General features: G+C 39.0%; 2 protein-coding genes across 5 annotated transcripts in view; one reads left to right on the plus strand and one right to left on the minus strand.

The window, feature by feature from the left end:
• Positions 1 to 27,156, minus strand: part of alpha-Cat (catenin alpha) — a 204,151-nt gene that overhangs the window by 93,603 nt on the left and 83,392 nt on the right. For all 4 annotated transcript variants that reach the window (XM_073992454.1, XM_073992448.1, XM_073992438.1 and 1 more), the window contains 2 exons: positions 21,957 to 22,641; positions 21,748 to 21,899 (listed from right to left, as the gene is read on the minus strand). In XM_073992454.1, the coding sequence (XP_073848555.1) occupies positions 21,748 to 21,899; positions 21,957 to 22,641 (837 nt within the window). The remainder of the gene's footprint in view (positions 1 to 21,747; positions 21,900 to 21,956; positions 22,642 to 27,156) is intronic.
• Positions 18,451 to 19,398, plus strand: LOC141390569 (zinc finger BED domain-containing protein 4-like). The gene is made up of 2 exons (XM_073963519.1): positions 18,451 to 19,216; positions 19,283 to 19,398. Exons 1-2 carry the CDS (start codon positions 18,451 to 18,453, stop codon positions 19,396 to 19,398), a joined length of 882 nt encoding a protein of 293 aa, XP_073819620.1.

The following is a 27,156-nucleotide window of genomic DNA, read 5'->3' on the forward strand; positions in this document are numbered from 1 at the left end:
TTTTCCTCTGTTAGCTCTGTCAAAGAGAGAATAAAGTTTGAAAAGCTCTGCTTAATTTTTCAATTGCTTAAATAACTACTTTTTCTTTGGATCTTTGTTTAAATAATTCTTTCAATTTGTCATTAACAATTGCAACCAGTATACATCAACGATTATTGTTTTTATAATTGATGTGATTTTGCCATAAAAACCGATTTTGTTTGATAAAAATTCAAGTTTAAAATTTTGCGTTGTGACATAGAGATGACTGAATACGTTAGTATGTGTGTGCAAAAACCAATTGAGGTCATTGCACCCACAGCTGTTTTGATCTTCATAATCAGAAACTAAACGGGAAAAAAGGAAACATACACATCTACTTACCTCACATATTAACATAATTTTTTTTTGAATTTTGACATTTTAACGTAAAGTGTGTAATTTGCTTCAAACCTAAATTTCTATTTCCTGGCCGGTTTTACATCCACATCCATGGATGCATATATTTGAATAGATAGAATTAACAGAACAACATTTAATGAATTCCTTAATCTCGCACCATATTGCTTTGATATAAAAATTGTTGTTATTTATACTATACTTATAATAACCCCATATACTTATTTGGGTTATTATTCATTTGTTTATTTTGAATTTGCCTCTTATATCTTGTCTAAATACTGTTGATATATCTCTACATTAGCTTTTTAAACCCGAAGATATTGACTTGTTATTCATATTTAATATGAATTTCCTGTGTCTAGAATATACCCTTTTGGTTATTGTTTTCTCCGCCTCATTTCTTTGCTGTAGAATTTAGTTGAGGATTATTTATAACTTTTTTTAATGGAATATATTTTTAATAAAATGTCTGATTCTGTAATCATGTACTAAACGAATTTTTTGAGTTTGATTAGTAGGGGTTCGGTATAGACGGGTAAGGAAATGGATATGGGTTTACTATGAGTATTTGGATCGGTTTTAGGACTTGATAGTAAACAGGTAGGGAGGGTCTACATGCAACTTCCAGCTATGCATGTCATAAACCAGCTATGGTGGAAATAGCTCTTTCTTTCTATTTCTTACGGGACTATGGGTATTTTCTCCTCTTTTTTTTCGATTTTCAACTACCTGTCTTTTGTCTTCTCACAACATTTAATACACGCAATAAAAAAAAATTAAAACTAATAGCTCGCAAAAATTAGTTGTTGATCATTGGCAAGATCCCACCCCAACCCACGAGCAATAAGGCCGGTGAATATGCGTGTAGCCTATTGATCCATCTTAGTCAACATCCTTTGGAAATCATCTTAGCTGAATTAAACCGATGCTCGCTACAGTTTTTGGCGCCCAACGTGGGGCCCGAGTGGTATATAATTTATCTATATATTATCAGAAATTCTTGTTGTTTCATTGCAACGTAGCAAATCCACTTGGGTTCCCTTTTTAATCTGCTATACTTTATTTTCTTACTTTTTTTTTCATTTTTCTGTCAGTATAACTTTTAGTCTTTGGAATTTTTATGTTTTGAATGCAGAGATGCTATGACATAATACCGGGATTGATGTTATTCTGCCCTTTTTATTCTACTTAAGAGTTTTCTCTAGATGTTATGGTCGATTGAAATCAGTTATTGGATGAGATTCTAGTACTGACATCAACTTTAATGTCTCAGATGAAGCTTTTATTTCTATCGTTTTTTATGATTTGGAGTTTACAGGCATTATGGATGATGCTTGTAACCATCGTAAAATCCTATCCATAGTCCTTTCGTTTTTCTATCCTTTATTTTCATTATCCTTTTTTATTTCCTCATGTACTGGTTTATTTTTTAATTTTTTTTTTCCTCAACCTTATCCTGATTTTCCGATCACCCGAAGAAATCAAACTCGTTCTTTGAATTTTTTTGCCGATTTTTGATACAATTTGTTTTAATTTTTTTTTTACTTTTATTTTGGTTTCTGGTCTGAACTTTGTTGATTTAAATAATGCCTCTGGAAAGGAGTTCTGAGGACATTTCTGCCAGCGGAGCAGCCGCTGCAGAGTATGCAATCATTTGCAGCATTTGTAACTCAGCCATACAGAATCCATCAGTTTTATTTGAAACTGCATGCAAGCACTCTTTCCACAAAATTTGTATTACCAATTACGTAAGGACACATTCTGATTGTCCCGTTTGCAATGCGAAAATTGTAGGCAATAGCAAGGCGTCAGGTTCTCAGAAACCTACATCCTCCGTTTCAACAAGATCGTCTTCTAAAGCGAAGAATTTTGACTCTAATAGGACCGAAGATTCCCTTCGCCAGGATCTGGCATCTAATTCCAATTCCAACAGTACGAATGCTCCTCAACCAGGTCTTACTGCTGATAATGTTCGAGATATTGTTTCGTCTTTGATGAGTAGTCAGCGGGCTGACCTTGTCGAGACTTTGACTGTTCAAATGGCCTCCATGGTGGAAAGAACAGTAGAGGCTAGCTTTGCTCGTCTGAATCTCAATACTGACCCTCAGACTCGTGATGCTTCGTCTCCGGTACTGCCCAGAGGTGGTCCAGAGATACCACATGTTAGTGATGTCGAACAGAGGGCGTTAGAGGAACTGTTAGGTATACCTCCTTCTAATAATGGGCAAGGTGTCAATCATTCTGATCGTGGTAACTCTGGAGGGAATTCTGCTAACAGGTCTAGTGATAGCTTTCCGTCAACCAGCAGTGATTTGTCTACACGTCCAGACAAGGTTAGCCAGATAATTGCTAACTGGAAGTTAAAGTTTAGTGGAAGTTCCAATAGCATGCCAGTAGACAACTTCATTTATAGAGTAGAAGCTCTTACCCGACAGACCTTAAATGGCGATTTTGACACTCTTTGCCGAAGTGCGAGTGCTCTCTTTGATGGGAAGGTCAGTGATTGGTTCTGGAGGTACCATAGAACTGTGCGTGTGGTGCGTTGGTCCGGGCTTTGCACGGCCTTGCGACAACAGTACAGGGACTCCAGAACCGACATTGACATTAAAGAGCTGATCCGAGACAGGAAACAAAAGCCAAATGAACCGTTTGATTCATTTTATGATTCTGTCATTGATTTAGTCGATCGATTAAACAAACCTATTGATGACAGGACACTTGTTGAAATACTGCGCAGAAACTTACAGCCAGATATTCAACACGAAATTTTGAATATGACAATTAATTCCGTGAGTCAATTGAGAGAGATCTGTCGCCGCCGAGAGTTTTTCCTGCAGGATATAACCCGACGACATGGATTCTCTGGTAATAGAGGTAACAACTTCTCTAGACGAGCAGCGGAGCTTGACCTAGATGAACCTGTTGGTAATGAGTTACTTCTGTCTGAGGAAGTTTCAGAGATCTCGTCCATTTGTTGGAACTGCAGGATGCCAGGACACAGATACCAGGAGTGCGTAGCCGATCGTACGGTATTCTGTTATGGCTGCGGTACACCTCAGGTTTATAAGCCAAATTGCAGCAAGTGTAAAGGAAGTTCAAAAAACTTCCATGGTTCAGCACTGAAGAGTGCGGCCAAACCATTGACTCATCAGCAGTCCCCAAAAACCAATTAAAGATCCTGGCTCGTCCTTCCGATTGTTCAGGTAAGGATATCGAAAGCAAACAACCCTACCTTGATTGTTCTGATAATATACCGATTGAGTCAAGTAAAACCACCCCCGATACCAACGTTTTGATGAACAATTCTTCTTCTTCCCCAAAAGGACCTCGTCCTCTCATACCCTTTCACGTCAGATTAGAAAACTACAACAAAATTAGGAATCGTATTTTCAATAAAGAACCCAAAACTACTCGTTCTGCCAATAGAATGCGAGGTTTTTGGAAAAAAGTGAAATCCTTAAAGAAAAAGTTTAGTGTTTCTATCCTTGAGAGGCCTGGTGACATTCGTCCTTATGCCGAGGTTCAGTTGTTAGGCAAGACTATGCGCGGTCTTTTGGATACAGGTGCATCCGTGACATGTTTTGGATCACAGGCAGCTGTTGATTACCTTAGTTCTGCATGTCCTTATAAAAAATTAAATACCATTATCAATACAGCGGATGGTAAACCACAGACCATTGCTGGTGTTTTTACGACGGATGTCTCTTTTAGAGGTTTTACACACCCTATTACAATATATATTGTGCCAAATTTGTCTGAAGACCTAATTTTGGGAATTGATTTTTGGCAAATGTTTAATCTTCTTCCCCCTTCTCTTCTGAAAAATGTCTCTAGTTTGGAACTGTCAGTGCAAAATGATAGCTCGTTGGATCAGAAACAATTGACCATGCAACAAAAGTATCAGCTCCAATGTGCGATCGATATGTTTCCCTCATTTGCGAAGGAGGGCCTGGGAAAAACCAATGTCATATGTCATTCTATAAACACTGGTAATGCCACCCCCATAAAGCAAAGACATTTCCCAGTCTCTCCGGCGATAGAGAAACTTATCTACGAGGAGCTAGATCGCATGTTGTCCATGGGTGTTATTGAGGAATCCTCGAGTCCTTGGTCTTCTCCTATAGTATTACACAGGAAGCCAGGAAAAAACCGTTTATGTTTAGACAGTAGGAAATTGAATGCCGTAACTGAAGGAGATGCCTATCCACTTCCTCATATCGAGGGAATATTAAGCCGATTGCCCAAGGCCGAGTTCATATCCAGCCTTGATCTCAAGGACGCGTTTTGGCAGATACCGCTGGACGAATCGTCGAAAGGTAAGACTGCCTTTACAGTACCTGGGAGACCGCTCTACCACTTTAAAGTCATGCCCTTCGGGCTATGTAACGCCCCACAAACAATGTGTAGGTTAATGGACAGAGTGGTTCCGGCGTCTCTCAGGACTGAAGTGTTGGTCTACCTGGATGATTTGCTAGTGGTATCTCCAACGTTTGAACGGCATGTTGAGGTGTTAGTGGAAGTGGCAAAGTGTCTCCGGAAGGCAGGTCTAACCATAAACGTTGAAAAAAGCAAATTTTGTATGACGGAGGTACGTTACTTAGGACACGTTGTCGGAAACGGTACGATTAGGACCGATCCTGACAAGATTTCCGCCATCACCGAGTTCCCTGTACCTAGATCCGTAAAACAAGTTCGACGATTTCTTGGTATGTCCGGTTGGTACCGGAAGTTCATCAGGAATTATGCTGCTATTTCTACCCCATTGACCGATTTGTTGAAAACCAACCGAAAATTTGTGTGGACCAATGAGGCCCAAAAATCCTTTGAAGATTTGAAGTCTATCCTTAGTTCAGCCCCTGTCTTGCATAGTCCAGATTTCTCACAGCCGTTCTTTATACACTGTGATGCAAGCAAGACAGGAATAGGAGGAGTCTTGGTGCAAAAAAATGCGGAGGGCGACGAGTTTCCGATAGCATTTATGTCTAAGAAACTCAACCAAGCCCAACGTAACTATAGCGTCACCGAACAAGAATGCTTAGCAGCAATGCTTTGCATTAAAAAGTTCAGAGCTTATGTCGAGGGACATGAGTTCACGGTGATCACCGATCACGCCTCTCTTAAGTGGCTCATGTCCCAGACTGACTTAAGCACACGGCTGGCTAGGTGGGCCTTGAAACTTCAAGGATACCGGTTTAGAATAGAACATAGAAAGGGGTCGCAGAATATAGTTCCTGATGCGCTTTCGCGTACTAACACTGAGGATTTATCGGAAATAGGATGTTGGTCGGCGGTAATTGACGAACGTGGCGTTTTCGTTGATCTAGAGTCGGTTCACTTCTCTTCAGATGAGTACAAGGAATTAGTTAAAAAGGTGGAGGACAATATTGCTTCTACTCCAGATCTAAAAGTGATTGATGGTTATGTCTATAGGAGAACCGAACATGCAGTAGGTGACCCTGTTACTGACGATTTAGCATGGAAGCTTTGGGTTCCTAAGAGTATGGTTCCTGAAATTCTTCAGAAGTATCACGATGATCCAGTGTCAGCTCATTGTGGCATCAATAAGACTCTGGAGAAAATACGCAGATTTTTGTTCTGGCCTAATCTGGTGAATGATGTGAAACATTATATTAATTCGTGTGAAGTCTGCAAGAGCACGAAACACCCGAATGTGGTGATGAGACCTCCAATGGGAGACACTGGTACCACATATCGCTTTTTCCAACGTCTCTACGTTGACTTCATTGGCCCTTACCCTCGGTCTAGGTCAGGGAATATAGGGATTTTCATTGTTTTGGAGCATTTTTCCAAATTTTGCTTCCTGAAACCTGTAAAAAAGTTTACCGCTGATGCGGTCCTAAAATATATGGAAGAAGATTTATTCCACACATTTGGTGTTCCAGAGTGTTTAATATCTGACAATGGGACCCAATTTAAGGCGAAAAAATTTAATGAGTTGTTAGATTCTTATAAAATATCGCACGTTTATACCGCAGTTCATTCGCCACAGGCGAATGCTTCTGAAAGGGTAAACAGGTCAGTCATTTCCGCCATTAAAGCCTATGTCAAACCCGACCAAAAAGATTGGGATGAGAAGCTAAGCCATATTGCTTGTGCTCTTCGTTCCACTGTGCATGCTTCCATTGGAACCTCGCCTTACTTTATGACATTCGGTCAGCACATGGTGACGAATGCCTCGACATACCAACTTCTGAGAAAGCTAAATGTTTTGGATGATAGATCCATGAATTTTTCCAGATCGGATACATTTGACATCGTCAGATCTAAAGCTGCGGATGTTATGAGGAGACAACAGGAACGTAATGAAAGACAATATAATTTACGATCCAGACCTGTTTCATATGACGTAGGACAAGAAGTTTACAGGAGGAACTTTAGCCAAAGTAATTTTGAAAAAGGCTATAACGCAAAATTGGCACCAACCTTCATTAAAAGCAGAGTCAGGCGTAAACTTGGTAATTGTTACTATGAATTGGAGGACCTCCAAGGCAAATTAATCGGAACATACCATGCCAAGGATATAAGACAGTAGTCTGTATCTCCAGGTGGTATCAGCCTTTATATCCCTTTGGTCTAGTAAGTCTGATTTTGGAGGGGGGTATATGTAGGGGCACCTGTAGATACCCTTATGCTCTTAGATTTTTGACTTGTTATGGCACCCCCTATAATGAGAGTTGGACATCCGTTCTTACATCTGTTGTCGGCCCAAATGTTAACTTACATTATGGTTTACAGATGTTATCGCACATTACATTTTTTTAACATTCTATTTATAGAACTTCACTTGGGATGAGACAACAGAACAGAGCTACTGTTTTCTGAGTTTGTGATCACCACCACATCAAACATTAACATCACAGCATAATCGGTTGTTGTTCGCCCTAAGCTCGATGGTAACCCAAGCTTACGATAGCTTAATGGGTGTGTTGTGCGCTACGGGTCGTGGAACCCAGGGTCGATTCCCGCGACCAGCGATGTTTTTTTTTTGTTTTTTTTTTTATTACTATAATTTAAACTAATGGTTTTTCTTATAGATTTTCATTTTTTGTCTTATAACTTAATGGAAATTATATCGAGATAAATGCACATAAATTATGGTTTGATGGTTACAATTTCTTCCCAAAAGCTTTGGTTTTTGTTCCGGATGTTAAAATTTCCCTTTTGTAACAGAAAGTGGAGAGAAATGCTTTCCTTTTTTATTACCTTTCTCTTTTCATTCAATGTCATACCCACACATAGATAACCCTGTCATACTTCGTTGAGTGAAATATAGTCTTTTTTTTATGATTTTATTAGAAGCCATATTTCTTCTGGAATTTTGGTTCTGTATTGGTAATTCAGCCATTTCTCTTGCAAAATTGCCGAGGTTACAAAAGGTGGTTAAATGTAACATTTGCGGATCATTTTGTTCTAACCTTACAAGTATTAAGTTCAATCTTGAAGTATTTTATTATCCTTGTCGTTAATAAAAAAAGTGTGTTATCCTTGCTGGGGATCCGGATTATATCCTTGATCGCGTCTGAGAAAACCAACATTGTATTATATACAAACATATCGGTTGCAGCCAAAAGTGGCTGATCTATCTATTGCAGTGGCAATTGATTTGGGTTTTTTTTTTTGCCAAACATGATTTTTGCTGGAAGCTTCTGATCGCCACAATCGCCATATGTTTGCTTTCTGCAAGGATTTTGCCAGCTTTTATGTATAAGCGACCTTACTTTAAATCCTGCTCCTGGTTTCTTGATGATTTAATCCCCTGGCAATGCTATCTAAATTCGTTTGGATATTTCTATTTTGGTAAGCTTACGACAGCTAGATAAAACCTCTCTAACACATGAGAGCTAATTTGCCATCGGTACCTTCTGCTTTCTTATGTTCTAGAATACCCCCTGTTCCTGGTTCTGCATCATCGTTCCCCTTGTGTCTACAAGCTATTGCACTCAGAGACGGCCATAAAGTACCAGTAGTGGTTAGTTGTTATCGGTGATCGTGCTAAACAGTTGTGTAACTATCAAAACCGGCGGGAAGTTGATGTCGAAACGTTTTTCATAACTCGTCCAAAAAAAAGTGATCCTCGGGAGTCTAAAAACAATCCATATCGTGTCAATGAATATTTTGGAATGAGTGAACAATTCATATATAGTACCCGCAGTTTTATCGTTGTTTAATTTAGTTTAATTTGGTTAAGAATTTCAATTTGTTTTTTATTCGGTTTCTATATGGTGTGGAAAAAAATTAGTTTACTCTCTTCTTTACGGTGATCAAGTAGAAACGAACGGAATTGAAGCAAAAATTTGCACAAATTGAGAGAAAGAAAAAGAAAAATATAATTAAATTTTCTCGGAGTGCTTTTGTTTTGGTAGTAAATTATTTTTAAACCATTTTAATTTAGCTAGAAATCACATCTGACTATAAAAAACATTAAGTATAGTGTTAAAAAGTGCATAAATACCTAATATTTGCTGAAACGTGGGGAAAATTCGTTGTTTGGAGCTTGCTGTGGGTATAATTCACCATCACCCCAACCCCCTCGAAAGGCCTTTCAACGTGGGAGCAGCACCAATTAACAAGTAAGTGATCAAACTATTTTGCCCGTATCAAACAAACCCAAACAGTGCTCACAAAATTAGAGAATAAAAGGAAAACCCGTTATCTCTCTCAATCATACCATCATTCAAAAGGTTGATAAACATTATAACCAAATTGTGTTATATAGTTTAGAACTTTTTGAATTTCTTATAATTTTAAATAAATTTCAAAAATATCCTTTGGTTCATTTGTGTTTGTTTGATCGTTTAGCGTTTATACACTAGCGGTGTAGATCTGGTTGTGATTTTAATGTTAAGCACAGTGTTAACAGTCGACAAGCTGTTAAAGGCATTTTTCCTCTGTTAGCTCTGTCAAAGAGAGAATAAAGTTTGAAAAGCTCTGCTTAATTTTTCAATTGCTTAAATAACTACTTTTTCTTTGGATCTTTGTTTAAATAATTCTTTCAATTTGTCATTAACAATTGCAACCAGTATACATCAACGATTATTGTTTTTATAATTGATGTGATTTTGCCATAAAAACCGATTTTGTTTGATAAAAATTCAAGTTTAAAATTTTGCGTTGTGACATAGAGATGACTGAATACGTTAGTATGTGTGTGCAAAAACCAATTGAGGTCATTGCACCCACAGCTGTTTTGAAAAGGAAACATACACATCTACTTACCTCACATATTAACATAATTTTTTTTTGAATTTTGACATTTTAACGTAAAGTGTGTAATTTGCTTCAAACCTAAATTTCTATTTCCTGGCCGGTTTTACATCCACATCCATGGATGCATATATTTGAATAGATAGAATTAACAGAACAACATTTAATGAATTCCTTAATCTCGCACCATATTGCTTTGATATAAAAATTGTTGTTATTTATACTATTTATAATAACCCCATATACTTATTTGGGTTATTATTCATTTGTTTATTTTGAATTTGCCTCTTATATCTTGTCTAAATACTGTTGATATATCTCTACATTAGCTTTTTAAACCCGAAGATATTGACTTGTTATTCATATTTAATATGAATTTCCTGTGTCTAGAATATACCCTTTTGGTTATTGTTTTCTCCGCCTCATTTCTTTGCTGTAGAATTAAGTTGAGGATTATTTATAACTTTTTTTAATGGAATATATTTTTAATAAAATGTCTGATTCTGTAATCATGTACTAAACGAATTTTTTGAGTTTGATTAGTAGGGGTTCGGTATAGACGGGTAAGGAAATGGATATGGGTTTACTATGAGTATTTGGATCGGTTTTAGGACTTGATAGTAAACAGGTAGGGAGGGTCTACATGCAACTTCCAGCTATGCATGTCATAAACCAGCTATGGTGGAAATAGCTCTTTCTTTCTATTTCTTACGGGACTATGGGTATTTTCTCCTCTTTTTTTTCGATTTTCAACTACCTGTCTTTTGTCTTCTCACAACATTTAATACACGCAATAAAAAAAAATTAAAACTAGTAGCTCGCAAAAATTAGTTGTTGATCATTGGCAAGATCCCACCCCAACCCACGAGCAATAAGGCCGGTGAATATGCGTGTAGCCTATTGATCCATCTTAGTCAACATCCTTTGGAAATCATCTTAGCTGAATTAAACCGATGCTCGCTACAGGGCGTCTCGTATTCCGACGACGACGAAGAGTCGGACGACGACGTAGAAGACGCACTGGGTGATGTGCTGACGCAGCAAGCAGCAAAATACCTGTCGCTGTAATCCCGGGTGCTACTAAGGCCAGAGCACCCACGAAAATGCACACATTCCATACATCCATTACATCTCCCCATTGTTGACATGCGGTGGATGCGGATCTGGCAAACGGAACAGATCCATACTGGCCCGGGGTTCATTTCTATCCCGGCACGGACCAGAGATTCCTCCGAGTCAATCCGGTGAAAAATATTTATATTTACCGCCTATTGCAATAACTCTGATATTTGACCAAACGGCCTAATTTCTTTATCACTTTCTCCCCTTTGAGTATGTCCAAAAGTAGTAAGATATCTGTCATAGAAATAAAATTTCACAAATTGAAAATTGGGATACGTGGGAGGTCTCTTCCATGTCTATGGTAATCGACCACTTTTGGTGACGGAATTGGGATAAATTTAAAGCTCAGAATGTCTTCTTTAATAATGGACACTTTCGTTGAAATCGCCGAACCAAAGCTGCCCCCTTTTCAGTAACTACTCATTCCCTGTAGGAAGCATGGAGACATGTGTTGACATGTCACCATTTTGTCCACTATTATGGTGACAAAGTCAACACTTTGTCAACAGGTTGTCATCAATTGATATATTTTACCCTGTAGGAAGCATGGGGACATGTGTCGACATGTCACCACTTTGTCTACTATTATGGTGACAAAGTCAACACTTTGTCAACAGGTTGTCAACATTTGATACTTTTACCTTAATAAGAAGAAGCATTGTTTATAGTGAAAACTGATAGCCCAAAGAAGCATCTTATTTTTTCTTCATTTTCGTAATTGTTTGACATAAAATAATGTGTTTTTGTGAAAAATCAATAAAATATATAATTTTAATAACAACAAGTATGAGCAAAGGAAATTAGGAAAGGAAAATAACAGACAAGTGAAAAAATAGACAATTCTATATCAAAATGCAGGTTCTGAGGCGGCTGACAACATTTGTGGTGAAACTTCGACTATTAGACATTTTATGTAATCTTTAGAGAAGATGACGAATATTGTCCCGTCTCGCTGGAAATGATGAACGCAACTTACATCTGATATTTGGACATGGCATAATAATGAGTTAGAATGTTGAAGGCAGTGTTCGGAAACAAACAGTACCTTATCATAAGGTACCGTACATGTACACAAACACTAAAAAAAATTATAAAGTTTATGTACGCGTACACAAACATTAAAAATCCATTTTAGTGTTTATGTAAGTGTACCCAACGAGATTCGAAAAGTTCGTCAAACACACATGTTTGGTACGCAACCTCCATCGTAATGTAACAACCACGTACCCAACCGAAAAGGTTGCGTACATCAGCGCGTACATTAAAAAACCACGTAGAGTACATCATAATGTACCTTTAGAAAGAAAGTGTTGCTAGGGTACACTTACATTTGTTTGGTTAATAAGGTATTAAAAATATTAAGTTTAATTTTTGTGGAATGTATACAAATGAAATACAAGTAAATATAAATGAATATGTATCTTCAACTAATTAGGACTATAAATACATTATTTAAATGTCATAAATACATATGCAAGAAGTTAGTAATGCCTAAACAAAACGCTCTCATCGAATATCTAAAATCTAGACAATTTACAAAAGGGTTGCTATAGGGCTGTAGGTTATGGAGGTGTTTTTTTATTATTAAAAATCGTATCATTTGTATTGTGAAAACAGGTGGTTCATTTTCAATATTTTAGCAAAGTCAAGAAAGAATCGAAGAACAGTTTCAAGTAAGTTGTTTTCAGTATCAACATCATCTTACAAAAAGAAATGCTACACCACCACAATAAGAATTACTTTTTGCTTTTTTGTGTTTTTCCAAATTATGAATTGCCGTTGAGGTACCCAAGGACTGGTACCTAGCTGTGAAGGCAACATCCGGTCTTTGAGTCTGCTATATTTTTATAGTTTGTTTACAGGTAGAATTATCTGAGTTTTTGGTTTTGATAAGTTAGAAAGTAAGAACTAGGTGGAAATATTATTCCTCGCACACCAATACCATAAAGTACATGTCTTTTTTTACATCATAAAAATTATGAGTTAAAAAATTGTAAACCACAATATTGGTTTTTACCTTTCTTGTGTATTGTAATAAAATATAACCATTCAGGTTTTTTCTAGTTTTTGAGTTTGAGTTTTGATTTACGGAAAATTTCGCGAAAACCCTTTGGAATAGTTGCAGGTAGCGTAATTTTTTAACAAAATTCATTTTTTGCAAACTATATATGCAAAGAACTCCCGCAAATGCTATTTAGTTCATTTTTAAACGTTGAGTGAAAATAATAATAAAAATGCCAATACAAAAAAATATTGTTCTTCGTGATATGTTCAGTACAAACGAATCAAATCAAACAGTGTGCAATTTACAAAATTGTGTCAACAATGTTTTAAATTGGCATTCCGCAAATTTAGAGCGACATTTGAAAATTGTTCAACTATATTAATCAAAAACGGGAAAACGTAAAAGAAAAAAGAGTCATCAAAGTATTATTAAAAAAAGTGTGAATCCAAAAAACATTGAAACAGCATTAGTGGAACTTTTTACAAAAAATGGACGTCCTTTACATATGGCCGAAGATAAAGCCTTCAAAGTTCTTATAGAACCTGTTTTAAGTGTACTCGGGATAACTGTAAATGAACATAACGTAATGGAACGAATTATCGCCTTCTCAAAAAATATTAAAACGGGAATCTCAAACGATCTTAAAGGGATATTATTTTCCCTTAAGATGGATGTCGCAACAAGGCTGGACTTAAGTATGCTGGGTATTAATGTTCAGTACATTAAACATGGTAAAATCGTTGTTAAAAAGTTGGCTATTGTTGTACTCTTACGTTTGAGTAAAAGATTTAGTTGTGCTTTTATGTTGTAAATAAAAGACTTATTGATAAATTAACAAACTTAAGCAAGATTTATTCTGTTTAATTCTGGAAACTGAAATACGTTACAATAGTTGATGTGCGTGTTAATACTTGTGGTGTAATACAATGACTGTGTTGTCTGAATGACTGAAAGAGACTGACTGAGTGAGAAAGAGTATAGCATGAGGGTAGCAAGTGTGTGTGTGTGTATGTATAATAACAATGATGCCTAGTTTCTGATTGTTTACAGTAGAACCCTAACATCTCCCTTTTTGAGACCTCTCGGGGGTCCGGGATACTGGCTGTACAGGGTTTCTTCGAGAAGTGATGCGTTGTGGGTGCATAACCGGTGATGATGGTGGAGTTGTGAAATCTTCTTCCGTTGGTGGACTAATGTTGAAGTCTTCTAGTAGGATTTGAAGAGGAAGATTATCATTTTGCTCTGCAGGTACATTTTCATCGGTTTCTCTTGCTCGGAGTTGATCTGCGTGAGATCTCACAAGAATTTGTCTCTTATCCACTTGAATGAGAGTGTTGTAGGTAACATTTCCCACTTTGTTGATAATTTCACCTGGAACCCAGTAGCTTTTATTACCTTTGAAGTGTTTAGCGTAGACAAGATCTCCAGTGATGAAATTTCGTTGTTTTGTACCATGTTTCCGGTTGTATTGTTTCTCCATTTGAATGTTTCTCTCTCTGCTCGCTGGTGGAGGCTTTGTTATTAAATCGAAAACTGTTCTCATTTTTCGACCTAGGAATGATTCCGCTGGAGAGAGTTCATTAGGTGAGTTTTTGTTCGGTGTTGAACGATACACTTCTAAGAATGTTTGTAGTGCATTAGATGCCGTCTCCTTTCCCTCTGATTTTTTTAAAGATCGTTTGAGAGTATCGACGAATCTTTCTGCTTGACCATTGGAACTTGGGTGATATCGAACTGTTCGTGTATGTTTGATTCCTCGTTGAGAACACCAATTTTCAAAATCCGCTGAGGAAAATTGTGTTCCATTGTCGGATACGATTTGTTCAGGATTTCCAAACTGTGAACAATAAGTTGTTAGTAACCTTAATGTTGCTGCGGTCGTGGTTGATGAAGTTTCATATATGACGGGATATTTGGAATATGAATCCACTATTACGAGGTAGTAAATGCTTTTTACAGGACCTGCGTAATCTATGTGAACACGTTCGAGAACGCGTGTTGTTGTGGGCCAAGGACAAAGGTTGGTTTTGATGGGACTTTTTGCTGCGACTTGGCAATTGTTGCATTTCTTGACGTAAGTCTCTATGTCCTTGTCTATGTTTGGCCAATATACGTAGCTGCGTGCGATAGATTTGCTTCTTTCTGTTCCTATGTGTCCGCGATGCAGTTGTTTGAGAATTTGTTTTCTGTAGCATTCGGGTACTATTATGCGCGTATTGAACATAAGACAATCATCTGTTATTGATATTGAATCTTGCCTGTTGAAATATGGAAGAATTGAAGAATCTATGCTGTTTTTGTTTTCTGGCCAGCCGTTGTATACGTAGTTTGAAACTGTTTGTAAGGTTGAATCCTTTTTGGTTGCATTCTGTATCATTTTGAAGCTAACTGGCAGTGTTGATACGGCGTCTGTGATGTCATATCTTATGTCGTTTTCTAGGTTGATTGAAGCTATGATGTACTCGTCTGATGGTTTTTCATGTGCGCTTATCAATCTTGACAGAACGTCTGCATGTCCAAAATCCTTTGTATTAGTATACTTTATATCGAAATCGTAGGTGAGAAGGATGAGAGCCCAACGTTGTAACCTGTTCGCGGTGTAGACCGGAATACCTTTTTTGGAACCAAATATGGTGAGCAATGGCTTATGGTCGGTATGTAGGGTGAATTTTCTTCCGAAAATCATTTTGTGGAAACGTTGTACGGCGAAAACTAGTGCTAGTCCTTCTTTTTCGATTTGACTGTAATTTCGCTCCGTTGGAGTAAGTGATCTTGAGACGTGATGAATGGCTTTGACACTGTTGTCTGGGTAAGTATGGAATATTACCGCTCCGATGCCATGTGATGATGCGTCCGCTGCAATGTGAATTGGCAATGCTGGATTGTAATGAGTTAGTAGTAAATCCGATGTTAGAATGCGTTTGAATTCGTTGAGAGATTGTTGACATTCTTTGGTCCAAATGAATTTGTGATCTTTTTTTAAGAGATCATCTAGTGGTTTTCGGATGTTTCTCATGTTGTAGACATACTTTCCATAGTGGTTTATGGAGCCTAGTAAAGATCGTACTTCTGAAATGTTTTCAGGGACCTTCAGGTTCTGTATTGCAAGAATTTTATCTGGATCAGGTCGTATGCCATTTTTATCTATGATTTGACCTAGATACTTTATTGATGGTTTGAAAAATTGACATTTTTCGAATTTGAGTTTGAACCCGTAATCTTGAATTTTCTGTAATAACAAATTAAGATTAGTTTTGTGATCGTGAAGAGATCTACTTGCCAAGACTATGTCGTCTATGTACGCTCGTGCTCCTTGGATGCCTGTGCATAGCTCATCCATGATTCGCTGGAAGGATCCTGGTGCTGATTTTATACCTGGAGTGAGGCGATTAAATCTGTATAACCCTTTGTGAGTATTAATAGTTAGCAAGTCTTTGCTTTGATCGTCGACTTCTACTTGTAGATATGCGTCAGAGAGATCCAAATGACTAAATATCATACAATCGTGACAATCTGAGAGAATTTCTTCAGGAGTGGGCAGAGGATACTGATTTGGTTCAATTGAATTGTTGAGACCCGTGGAATAGTCTGCACAAATTCTAATTTTCCCGTTCCTTCTACTCACGACTATTGGCGCTGCAAATTTTGAAGAATTGACTGGTGTGATGATATTTGCTTTTTCAAGTCTATCTAGCTCTGTTTCTATTTCTGTTCTCACGGCATATGGTACTGGGCGTTTTGCAATGAATGTTTCTTTTGCGTCTGGAAGAAGTTTAATATGCACTTTGGTTTTTGTACAAAGGCCAAGACTGCTGTTGTCGAAAACAGGTTTGAACTTGCTTCTCAGGTTTGATATGTATTCATCGTTTGATATTTGGCGACACCAAGCTGAAATTGGTTTGTCCCAAAGGTTAAAACTTTGTATCCAGTCGATACCCATTATGTTTAAGTTATCGATTTCCGTGACGTAACATTGTAGAGTTAGCGTTTTGTCTGATACCGTTGTGTTGCATTGACACTTTCCGATTAGGCTGATGCTGTTGGAATTCACGTCTGCTGCAGTATCATTTGTTTTGTGTACGTGAGGCTTACCTATGTATTCCCATGTTGATCGTGATATGATTGAAATATCGGATGCTGTGTCGATTTGTAATTTGACTTGTTTCTTGTTTATTTCCACGGTGGTATATTTTCGCAATTGTTGAAATTGGAGTTGCTTTGAAGAGAATACAGCGTTGGCGTTGTATTTTGTTTTGTCCGACTTGACTGCAGTTTTGTCTGTAGTGGACTTGCCTCGTTTTGCGCTTTTGCAAAAGTTATCCTTGTGACCTGTCTGCTGACACTTTGAACATTTATGATTTTTAAATGGACAGTATTTTGAGTAATGCATGTCTCCGCATAACCAGCAGGGCGTTTTAGGAATTTTATGGGAATGCTTGTTGTTGTTCTTGGCGAATTTCTTGACTGCGCATATTGATTGCGATTGATGCTCGATCAATGTATTGTCTGTTTTCAAATCCATGAGTCGTTGAGTTTCATCTACAAGCGTGTCTAGAGTTGTGGAGTCCTTTGCTTCGTCTAGCAATTTGAGTAAACGTAAGCGAATGTCGTTGTCTTTGCTTGATTGTAAACCTAAGACATAGATTAGACACTTGAATTGATCCACTTGCATTTCATTTAGCTTGAAGAGTTCGCACTGTAAGTTAACTCTACCGGCGTATTCCTTATAGTCTTCTCCTTCAAGTTTTTTCATTTGCAAACACTTGTAGCGTTGAGACACTTGAGTTTCTACCTTACCAAATAGTTTGTTAAGTTTCGCCAGGGTGTCTTTGAGACTCATTTCTGTTGGATTCTTTGGAAGAACGTAGTTCCTGAATCTTTCGTGAACACTGTTTGACATCTTTCTCCAGAGTAACGCAACTTTGTCATGATCGTCCAGAGATTGGGCTTCTTTTTCGAAGACATGTTGGTAGCGATTGTACCACGCTTGAAAAATTAATCCGCTTTCCGGTTCATAAACGAAGTCTGTCATGGAATGTGAAAGAGATTCCATCAATGCTGCTTTTGAAGTGCTGGGACTCGTAGCATCTTTGGTGTTTCCAGTACTCTGTGCTTGAAGTAGATTTGTTAATTGTTGCAGTAACTGCGTTTGAAGATTCATAGCCGCTTGCTGTTCAGCTAGTAATTTCACAATGTTCTCGCTTGACATTTTATGTGCAGTTGATTTTTGCGTAGATGAATTGAAATTAAAGAATTTATTTCCTTATTCACCGTCCTCGTCGCCAGTTGTTGTACTCTTACGTTTGAGTAAAAGATTTAGTTGTGCTTTTATGTTGTAAATAAAAGACTTATTGATAAATTAACAAACTTAAGCAAGATTTATTCTGTTTAATTCTGGAAACTGAAATACGTTACAATAGTTGATGTGCGTGTTAATACTTGTGGTGTAATACAATGACTGTGTTGTCTGAATGACTGAAAGAGACTGACTGAGTGAGAAAGAGTATAGCATGAGGGTAGCAAGTGTGTGTGTGTGTATGTATAATAACAATGATGCCTAGTTTCTGATTGTTTACAGTAGAACCCTAACAGCTATAAAGGAGCTTAGATCAAGTCACACTTCTGAATATTTAAAAACAGTTATACTGGATGTTCTAAAGGAATATGATGTTGATATACGTAATATTTTAACTATTACAACCGACAACGGATCAAATATGCTCAAAACTGTACGAATCCTGAACTGTGAAATGCAATTGTCGATAAATAATGATACCGTGGATTTCGAAGAAGATGAAGATGATATCGATTGCCGAATAGATTCTGACACAATTGAATCAATTGATTTTAACATCTCATCGAACACAATTACTAGCATTCGTTGTGGTGCTCACACTCTCCAACTGTGTGTAAACGATGTTCTGAAACAGTCGGCAGTAAAAGACAATGTCGATAAGATACGATTCGTGGTAAAAAAAAAACTTAGAAGTAAAACGATTTTAAATTTTCTAAGAAGTGAACTCTACAAAAAACCTATCATTGATTGTGCAACACGTTGGAATTCAACAAATAAAATGATTGAAAGATGCCTGGAAATGAAGGAAATTATAAATACACTAAGCAAGGATTATCCTGATTTATTTCTTGAATCTGAAGAATGGTCTTTCGCAACTGAATTCTTGGGACTATTTAAACCTATTTACAATGCTACCATTAAGTTACAAAGCGAACAGTTGTGCTATAGTGAACTATACATTATTGTTATGGATATAACATTTCAAATTGACGCTTTACCGGATAGCAACATGAAAACCCTTCTCAAGGAGTCCTTGAAGATAAGAAAGGATAAACTTTTAGAAAATGAACTGTTTAACGCAGCTGTGTTCTTGGATCCACGAATCAAAGTATGCTTAACCTGCGAACAAAAACAAAGGGCGAAGAACTACATACTATCGTTATATAAACGCATGAACTCAACAGAAGGTAAGTTTGCTTAAGTAAACCAGAACAATGCCTATTTATTTATATCATTCATCTTTTATGTTTCAGAACACAATACAAGTCACCTAATATTAGAGGAAGCTCCATCACCGAGTAGACCAGATGCAGCCAAATCTTTTTCCGATTATCTGCAAATTATAGATCCTACCACAGAAATTGATTGATTTTGCCAATTATGAGCGGCAATCAAGATTGCCACTAAATGAAAATATAATAGCGTTTTGGAACTCTCAGAAAACCATCATCAGTGAGATTGCTAATATTGTACAGGCAATAACGTCAACCCAAGTAAGCGTGGAACGCTTATTTTCTGCTATGAAGTACATATTATCTGATCAGCGCAACCGCATGTCAGCAACAAATCTTGAACATATATTAATGGTAAAAGTTAATGGGGATTTCAATTATGAAAGTTGAGCTTTCTCCTGTTAAATTCTATTTTCTTTAGTATGTTAATATTTTTATATTCGTTAATTTTTTATAAAATAAATAAATGTTTTCATATTTACTGGTTAAATATAAATATAGTTACTTTTGTATTTTATGTATACGATATTCACTCTTATTTTTATGGTTGCATTTTTCCTCATGCCATTCATATTTTATATTTCTTTATAAACATCACTCAGGTGTACGCAACCTCTTTATAAACATCACCCAGGTGTACGCAACCTCTATTTATTTTTTAGCGTACATAATGATGTACGCTACGTGGTTTTTTAATGTACACGCAACATTTATAACGTACGTACCCAACCATTTCGGTTGGGTACGTGGTTGTTACTTTACAATGGTGGTTGCGTACCAAACATGTACGCTACGATTTTTGTTGGGTACATGTACACAAACTCTAAAATTTTTTTTAAAGTTTGTGTACATGTACCGTACCTTATCGTAGTGTAACTTTTCATGCTAGGTACGCTACAAAACGTTATTGTACGGTACCTTAGTGTAAGTTTTCGAACGCTGGTTGAAGGGTTATTTGGCAAAAATTGATTGCGAGATTTTTGCAATGTTTATACGGCTGTAATGTAAGAAAATTTAAAGACAAGAACCACCAATTCTTAGGCGATGATATTTCTGACAATGAAAACGATTTTTTTATTATTTGTTAGTCAGCCTTGAAAACATTGGCTTTATTTACTAATTTTGGAATCTTGGGCTTAGCCCTTTATAAAGAAAAAAGACTGTAATATGCAATTTGTACTTTTAAGTATTTTCATAATTATATGTTATTCTATAATAAAATATACCACTTAAACAAAAGTATAAGTTCATCGTCTTATAAAACACACTATATATCCTTTTAGTCTATAAAAAGTTTCAAATAGGCCAAAAAACTTAATAGTGAACAATTTGGTACCAATGTCTCCATATGACCCTTTATGTACTATTGACTCACTACCTCCAATGTCTCTATTGACTCACTACTTCCAATGTCTCTACTGACTTACTATCTCCAATGTCTATACTGACTCACTACCTCCAATGTCAACACATGGTTCCTCAGGAACTACTTACTATTGACATACTAGTTCCATTGTCAGTACTGACTTACGAATGACACGTTCATACAAAATGTCTATAGGAAATTACATTAGTTGTTTACAGTTTGTCAATAGTACTGTTAACAATGTCAGTAGTAAGTCAGTATAGATTCACTATTGACATTTCCTACAGGGGTACTATTGACTCACTACCTCCAATGTCTCTATTGACTCACTACTTCCAATGTCTCTACTGACTTACTACCTCCAATGTCTATACTGACTCACTACCTCCAATGTTAACACATGGTTCCTCAGCAACTACTGTCTTACTACTGACATACTAGTTCCATCCTCCATCTATCGCAGCTGAGGAGCGTCAGCTGCCACGACAAACCAGAGTAGTTTTGGCTCAACTACGCTCGGGATATTGCAGTCGCCTAAATTCGCATTGGGCGGAAATCGATCGCGCTGCAAGACTTTTGCCCAGTATGCGGCATGGGCCCGCACGACACACAACATCTTTTTAACTGCCCCGCCAAACCTACCCATCTAAATCCTAAAATTTAAAAATTGGGTTGGATTAGCGACTATTGCGACATCTCCGTTGTTTGACCACTTGCTCCAACTTAATTTTCATCATTATAAAGGTGATATTCGCTTCTCACAAAGCGTGGGTGCAAAAGTATAATTAGGAAGATTATAAACATATGACTATGTTTTGGTAGCGACTCCGCCTCCACGCAGAAAATGTTCAATATAGGTTCATGTTACACTGAAGTAGGCAGGAGGCTAAATAATGGAGGTATCGGTACTTGGGGCCTTTTAGAAATAGGGAACATTTTTCAGGGAGATTTTTTCAAATTTTTTCGTAGGCAGATTGGCAGTGTATTTATTGTATGTTTAAATCTTACATACCCTAAACTATTATATAATGCTTTTCTATAAATTTAGCTTGACTATTTTTCGTCGAGATCTACGTGTTTTACTTTATTAAAAACGTATTGTATTATAAATATTACTCACCCTATTCATTAAGACAGCTCGTCGTATTTCTCTCACACCATCATATACCAAACGTGATGCATCTATAAATTCATTTTCGTCAACTTCTTTATTTGACTTTGATAATAGTGCTTCCACTGCTACATCAACTCTTTGGTCAAACTTGGGCATAACTGCAAGTAAAAGAAATTTTAGCCGTACTATCTAATCTGTAAGTAATAAATAAATACCTTGATCGCGTAAAACTTTAACTGCTTCAAGCACACGCTTGGTGTAAATGCATGGTTCATAATTATCCATTTCGGCTTCAACAACATTACAAACTCTAGCTGATCTTCCTTGAATGGCCCCAGACGTGACACGTAAGACTTCAGCGTCTCCCATTTGTAAAGCCATAACACATTTGTTAACATCTTCAAGAATATGATTTTCCGATACTGCTAAGAAGTCATCTATTGTTGTTATATCATCAACAGCTTCAGTTAAAATTCTAACTTGAACTTCCCATGCTTGACGGTACGCTGTCATATTTTCATGTGCAACTTTCGAATTCGGCCTAACTGTTAAAATTGATGCTGCATTTATGACTTGTGGGCACAAGCTTTCAATTTGAGCAGCAGCATACCGTACCATTTTTACTCCATCTTCGTTGCTTGACATGCTACAAACAAGATTAGCAACTTCTACCAGCTTTTCTGCATGCTTTGTAAAAATTTCTGATTTTTCCCGAACAAGTTTCTCATTTCCAGTTTTCGCTGCTTCTATCAAATCGATTAAAGGAGTTGTTGTTTCCAAAAAAGAATCAGAAACATGATCAACGACAGCTTTACGCAATTGTCGGCGCAAGTCTCTAGTTTTTCTACACATCTGGTCAATAGCGCGATCCAGACCTGGAGAATTATCTTTTTGTCCCACCTTGAATGTAAAAAAAAAACATTTGTGTAAAATTTAATTAAACAAAATGTGTTAACAATTACATGCAGAATAGAATTACATACACTATGCAACACTGAAAATGCAAACAATATCTAGTTGGAATTTTCTGAAAGTATATATTGGGAAAAGTTGCTAGTGGGTTTTGTGTTGTGAGATCGAATTTGGATTTTTTTTTTTCAATTCTTTCTTTATTCCGTATAATATTAATATGGCTTATCCCCCGCCGGGAATAACAATCTTGAAGCGATGCGGGGGCTAGACGTCACAATCTTCTCATTTAACTTCTTGTAGTGTTGAACTGGGAGGCTGTGATCGACCAAAGGTTATCCACTCTCTGTCACGCAACAACTTAGTGCACTGGAACCCAAGTGTATCTCCAAGTTGAGTGACATATATTTGGTAGCGATCTCCTACCAAAGTAATTGTGAGATCCCCTAACACCGGGGTGTTACGCGACCTCGTGCCCATCGGTGTTCCTATGGTTTGCAGTTAGGGTACCAACTGTATTAGTACGGAGCCTCGCTGATACCTGGGCACCTCAGCGAGTAGTCAGCGCCCTAGTCATGGTAGAGGAGGGCTATGCCATGACTGTCCTCATCTCCCCCATTAATCAAATTTTTCTATGGATAATTCAAATTTTAAAACAAACCCCCAAAAAACAACAAACCTCAATCAACCCTCGATATTGACCCCGGCTACGACAACTGACAATGATGCACCCAGTGCAGTAATGACCCCATCCATGGGCGGGGACGACAGAACGACGACTCTGACAATGGACGTAGTCAGCGACGCCTTACATACTCAGAGCAGGGAATTGCTCGGTCTCCTGGAGGAGAATGAGACTTTCAGACTGAGTCAGGAGAGCCCCCCGCCGTGGGACTGGGAGGACTTCCCTCTGACGGACGACGAGATGGATGTCACAATCATTCCATCTCAATCGTCCAAGGAGGTAACTCCTTCAGCCACTCAAGGGGGTATAGTTCCAGCAGTCGAGAGACCTACTCCCTCAGGGGAAAAAGCGTCGGTCGGTACCGACAAGCCCTCCCTGTCTAGGCAAGATGCCTTGGTGAAAGGGGATGAAGAGGAGGAACTGTCATCAGACTCCTTATCCTCAGCAGCCAAGAAGAGCGGGCCCAGACAGAGGAAAGACAAGTATAATTATAAAAGGGCTATCTTCTACTGCAAGCGCTTCATAGGCGTGAATCCCGCTGAGGTAACTCAAGCGCAATTTCGGGAGATCGGATTGAAGCTTCGATTCGTGAGGCGTTTTGAGCGCAAATATCCTCACGTCGAGAAGATCTTCCTTCCGATCGACCAGCTTCCAACCCCTGGAAACGAAGCAGTCTCCAGCCCAACGGCTGTGATGAAGGCAGCGTCTCCAGGCAATAAAGAAAAACCGGGAGTTTCGGGCAGCTCGAACCCTTTGCGGACAACCTTGGTGTCTGCGGTAGGGTCAAGCGATCCGATACCCTCGGCCCCTAGGATGTCGGATCGGTCAAAAGCCGATTCGAATTTGGCGCGGAAAGAGAGACAGACGCAAACCAACCAACCGCACAGGGTGTCTCCTACTTCGGCTGGTTCGTCGGCGTCTGCCTCTGGATCTGCAGGGGCAAAGAAGAGCGGAGAGTTATCAGGAGCTCCGATTGTACAGAGGACTGGCTCACAGACCACTGTAGGATTGCCTGCCCCTGGTAAATCTTGCCCTTCTGTCGCTGTGAGGAAAGGCGTTGGTACAGCCAGGAGGATAGTGACTGGTACGTCCGATGGTCCATCGACCTCAAAGCAGGGTGGGAAATCGAAGACATCTGCGCAGGAATGCGTAAAGAGGGTTAGATCTTCTGAGGACCCACACCCGACTGCTAAAAGGACGGCGGAAAATCGGGCGAACAATCACTCGGCCTCCTTTGCTGAAGTGGCCGCTCACCAGACGGTTCAAGGGGCTCAAACAGGGAAGACCACCCAAGTCGGCCAGGGTTTGAAACCCCCACAACCTTCAGGTGGGAGGACGCGGGATCCAACAAGATCCGCTAAGATGATCGCCCCGGATGACCTCCAGGTTGCGATCATCGATAGATCTGATCCGGACGGCATGATCGACGACGACCACTGGCTCCTGGTGGAAACTCTTCTGAGGAAGGTGATTACCTCAGACGAGGTAGATGCCAGGAATACCGGCTTTGGCAGGGCAGTCGTCCATATGGGCGTCAGGATCCTGAATTGTCAGGATGAGGAATCTAAGAAATTCCTCATCCAAACAATTAAGGACTCTGGTGCACTATGGGACGGCTGTAGGCTAGCCGCGGTTCCTGTGGGCGAGATACCTCGCAGGATCGCAGCCACGACATGGGTGCCACCGCCGGAATCAGACTTGGCGGATGTCCTGAAAATGATCAGGAAGCAGAACAGAGGTCTTCTGACGGACAGCTGGAGGCTGGTGAAGTCCTTCAAAAATGGTGGAGGAACCGTGATGAAATTCACGATGGATAATGAGAGCGCGAGCTATATTAGGAACTGTGAGGGAGTACTGTACTTCGGATCTGGAGGACTTCGGTTCCGGATTCCGCAGTTGCAGTAAGGAGGTTAGGCAGCATGGCCTTCGTGTGGTGCAAATTAATTTGCATCACTGCAAGGCTGCGGCTGCCGAACTCCTGCTCTCCCTCACAGAAACCGAAATAGACATCGCTTTAGTCCAGGAACCCTATTTATACAAAAATAGGGTCTCTGGACTAAACGATGGTCGCTACTCTGTCTTCTTTGCATCCAGTGAGGATAAGGTAAGAACCTGTATTGTAGCCAAGAAAAGTCTTAATCCTATTCAACTCTACAATTACAGCGATGGCGATACGACTGTAGTGAGGCTAGAGGAGGATACCGGAAGGGCCTTAGTGCTAGCCTCGGTCTACATGCCGTATGAGACACCTGACCCGCCGAACAGACTGGTACGTAAACTGGTGGAGGAGACCATGGGCAGTTGCAAACTTGTGATGGGCTGTGATGCAAATGCTCATCACTTCCACTGGGGAAGCAGTGACACCAATGTGCGAGGTGAGTCCATATTCGACTTTATTTTAGTTAATAATTTGCGAGTATGTAATAGGGGAAACACTGCCACCTTCCAGAATAGGGTAAGGGAGGAAGTCATTGATATTACCCTTACAAATTTGGAAGATACTTTTATAGCAGACTGGAGAGTATCGAAGGAGTGTTCCTTCTCGGACCACAGAGCGATACACTTTCGAGTCTGCTATAGTAGTAAAAGGCAAACGCCTCATCGCAATCCAAGAAGAGCCAACTGGGAAAACTACAACTCTCTCGTTTCTTCAAGGCTGAGTGAGCTTCCTGAGCCCCACACAGCGGAGGAAATTGATAGACAGGTTGAAGGTCTCACAGGCATTCTTCGAGGTTGCTATGAGAAGACCTGCCCATTAACATATCCTGGTAGGAGAACTCAACCAGTTTGGTGGAACAAAGATTTGGCCAAACTTAGGAAGAACAGTAGGAAAACTTATAACAAGGCTAGTAAATCAAAACTCAGTACCGATTGGGATCTTTACAGAGATGCCTTCAACAAGTACAAGAGTGAGATTAGGAAGGCCAAAAGAAACTCATGGATAAACTTTAGCGAGGCCGTAGAGGAGGTTAGTGCAGCAGCGAGGTTCCGCAAGGTGATCTCAAAGGACCCCAAACCCATTGGGAGCATTATGCGAAACGACGGTACCTGGACTAACTCCGCTTCGGAGACTCTTGACCTGTTAGCAGAGACCCACTTCCCAGGGTGTAAGGATGCCAATCCGGGCCCGCATAGGGTGGCTTTGAGCAGGACTTACACCTTGTAGGATTCGGTCCTTGTTGACGAGCTAATAAGTGATCACAGAGTTTCATGGGCGATTAGTACTTTTCAGCCCTACAAGTCTCCTGGACCTGATGGTATAATTCCAGCGATGCTTCAGAATGCACCGACTAGTTTGGTTACCATACTGCGAAGGATCTTTAGGGCCTGCATTCTACTTTCGCACATACCGGCACTATGGAAAGAGGTAACTGTGACCTACATTCCCAAAGCAGGGAAGCCAAGTCATTCGTTACCTAAGGACTATAGGCCGATAAGCCTTTCTTCCTTTCTTCTAAAAACTTTGGAAAGGTTACTAGACTTGGAAATTAGATCATACATGAATGATGACATCATAAGCAGTTCACAACATGCTTATACCAAGGGGAAATCGACAGAAACAGCGCTGCATAACGTTGTGAGTTGTATAGAAAAGAATCTGGATGGTTCGAGTTCCACCCTAGCTGCCTTCCTAGATATCGAAGGTGCCTTTAATAACGTGAAACTCGAATCCATTCATTCTGCTCTAGAGTCACTGGGTGTCCCCTCTATCCTTACTAATTGGATTGATAGCATGCTGGAAAGTAGGCTTATAAATTCAAGTATTGGGAAGAGTTCCGTTAGGAAGTCGGTCACCAGAGGCACTCCACAGGGGGGAGTTC

Source organism: Musca autumnalis, unplaced genomic scaffold (assembly GCF_047663935.1).
Source record: "Musca autumnalis isolate F117 unplaced genomic scaffold, ASM4766393v1 scaffold_1, whole genome shotgun sequence".
Lineage (NCBI taxonomy): Eukaryota > Metazoa > Arthropoda > Insecta > Diptera > Muscidae > Musca > Musca autumnalis.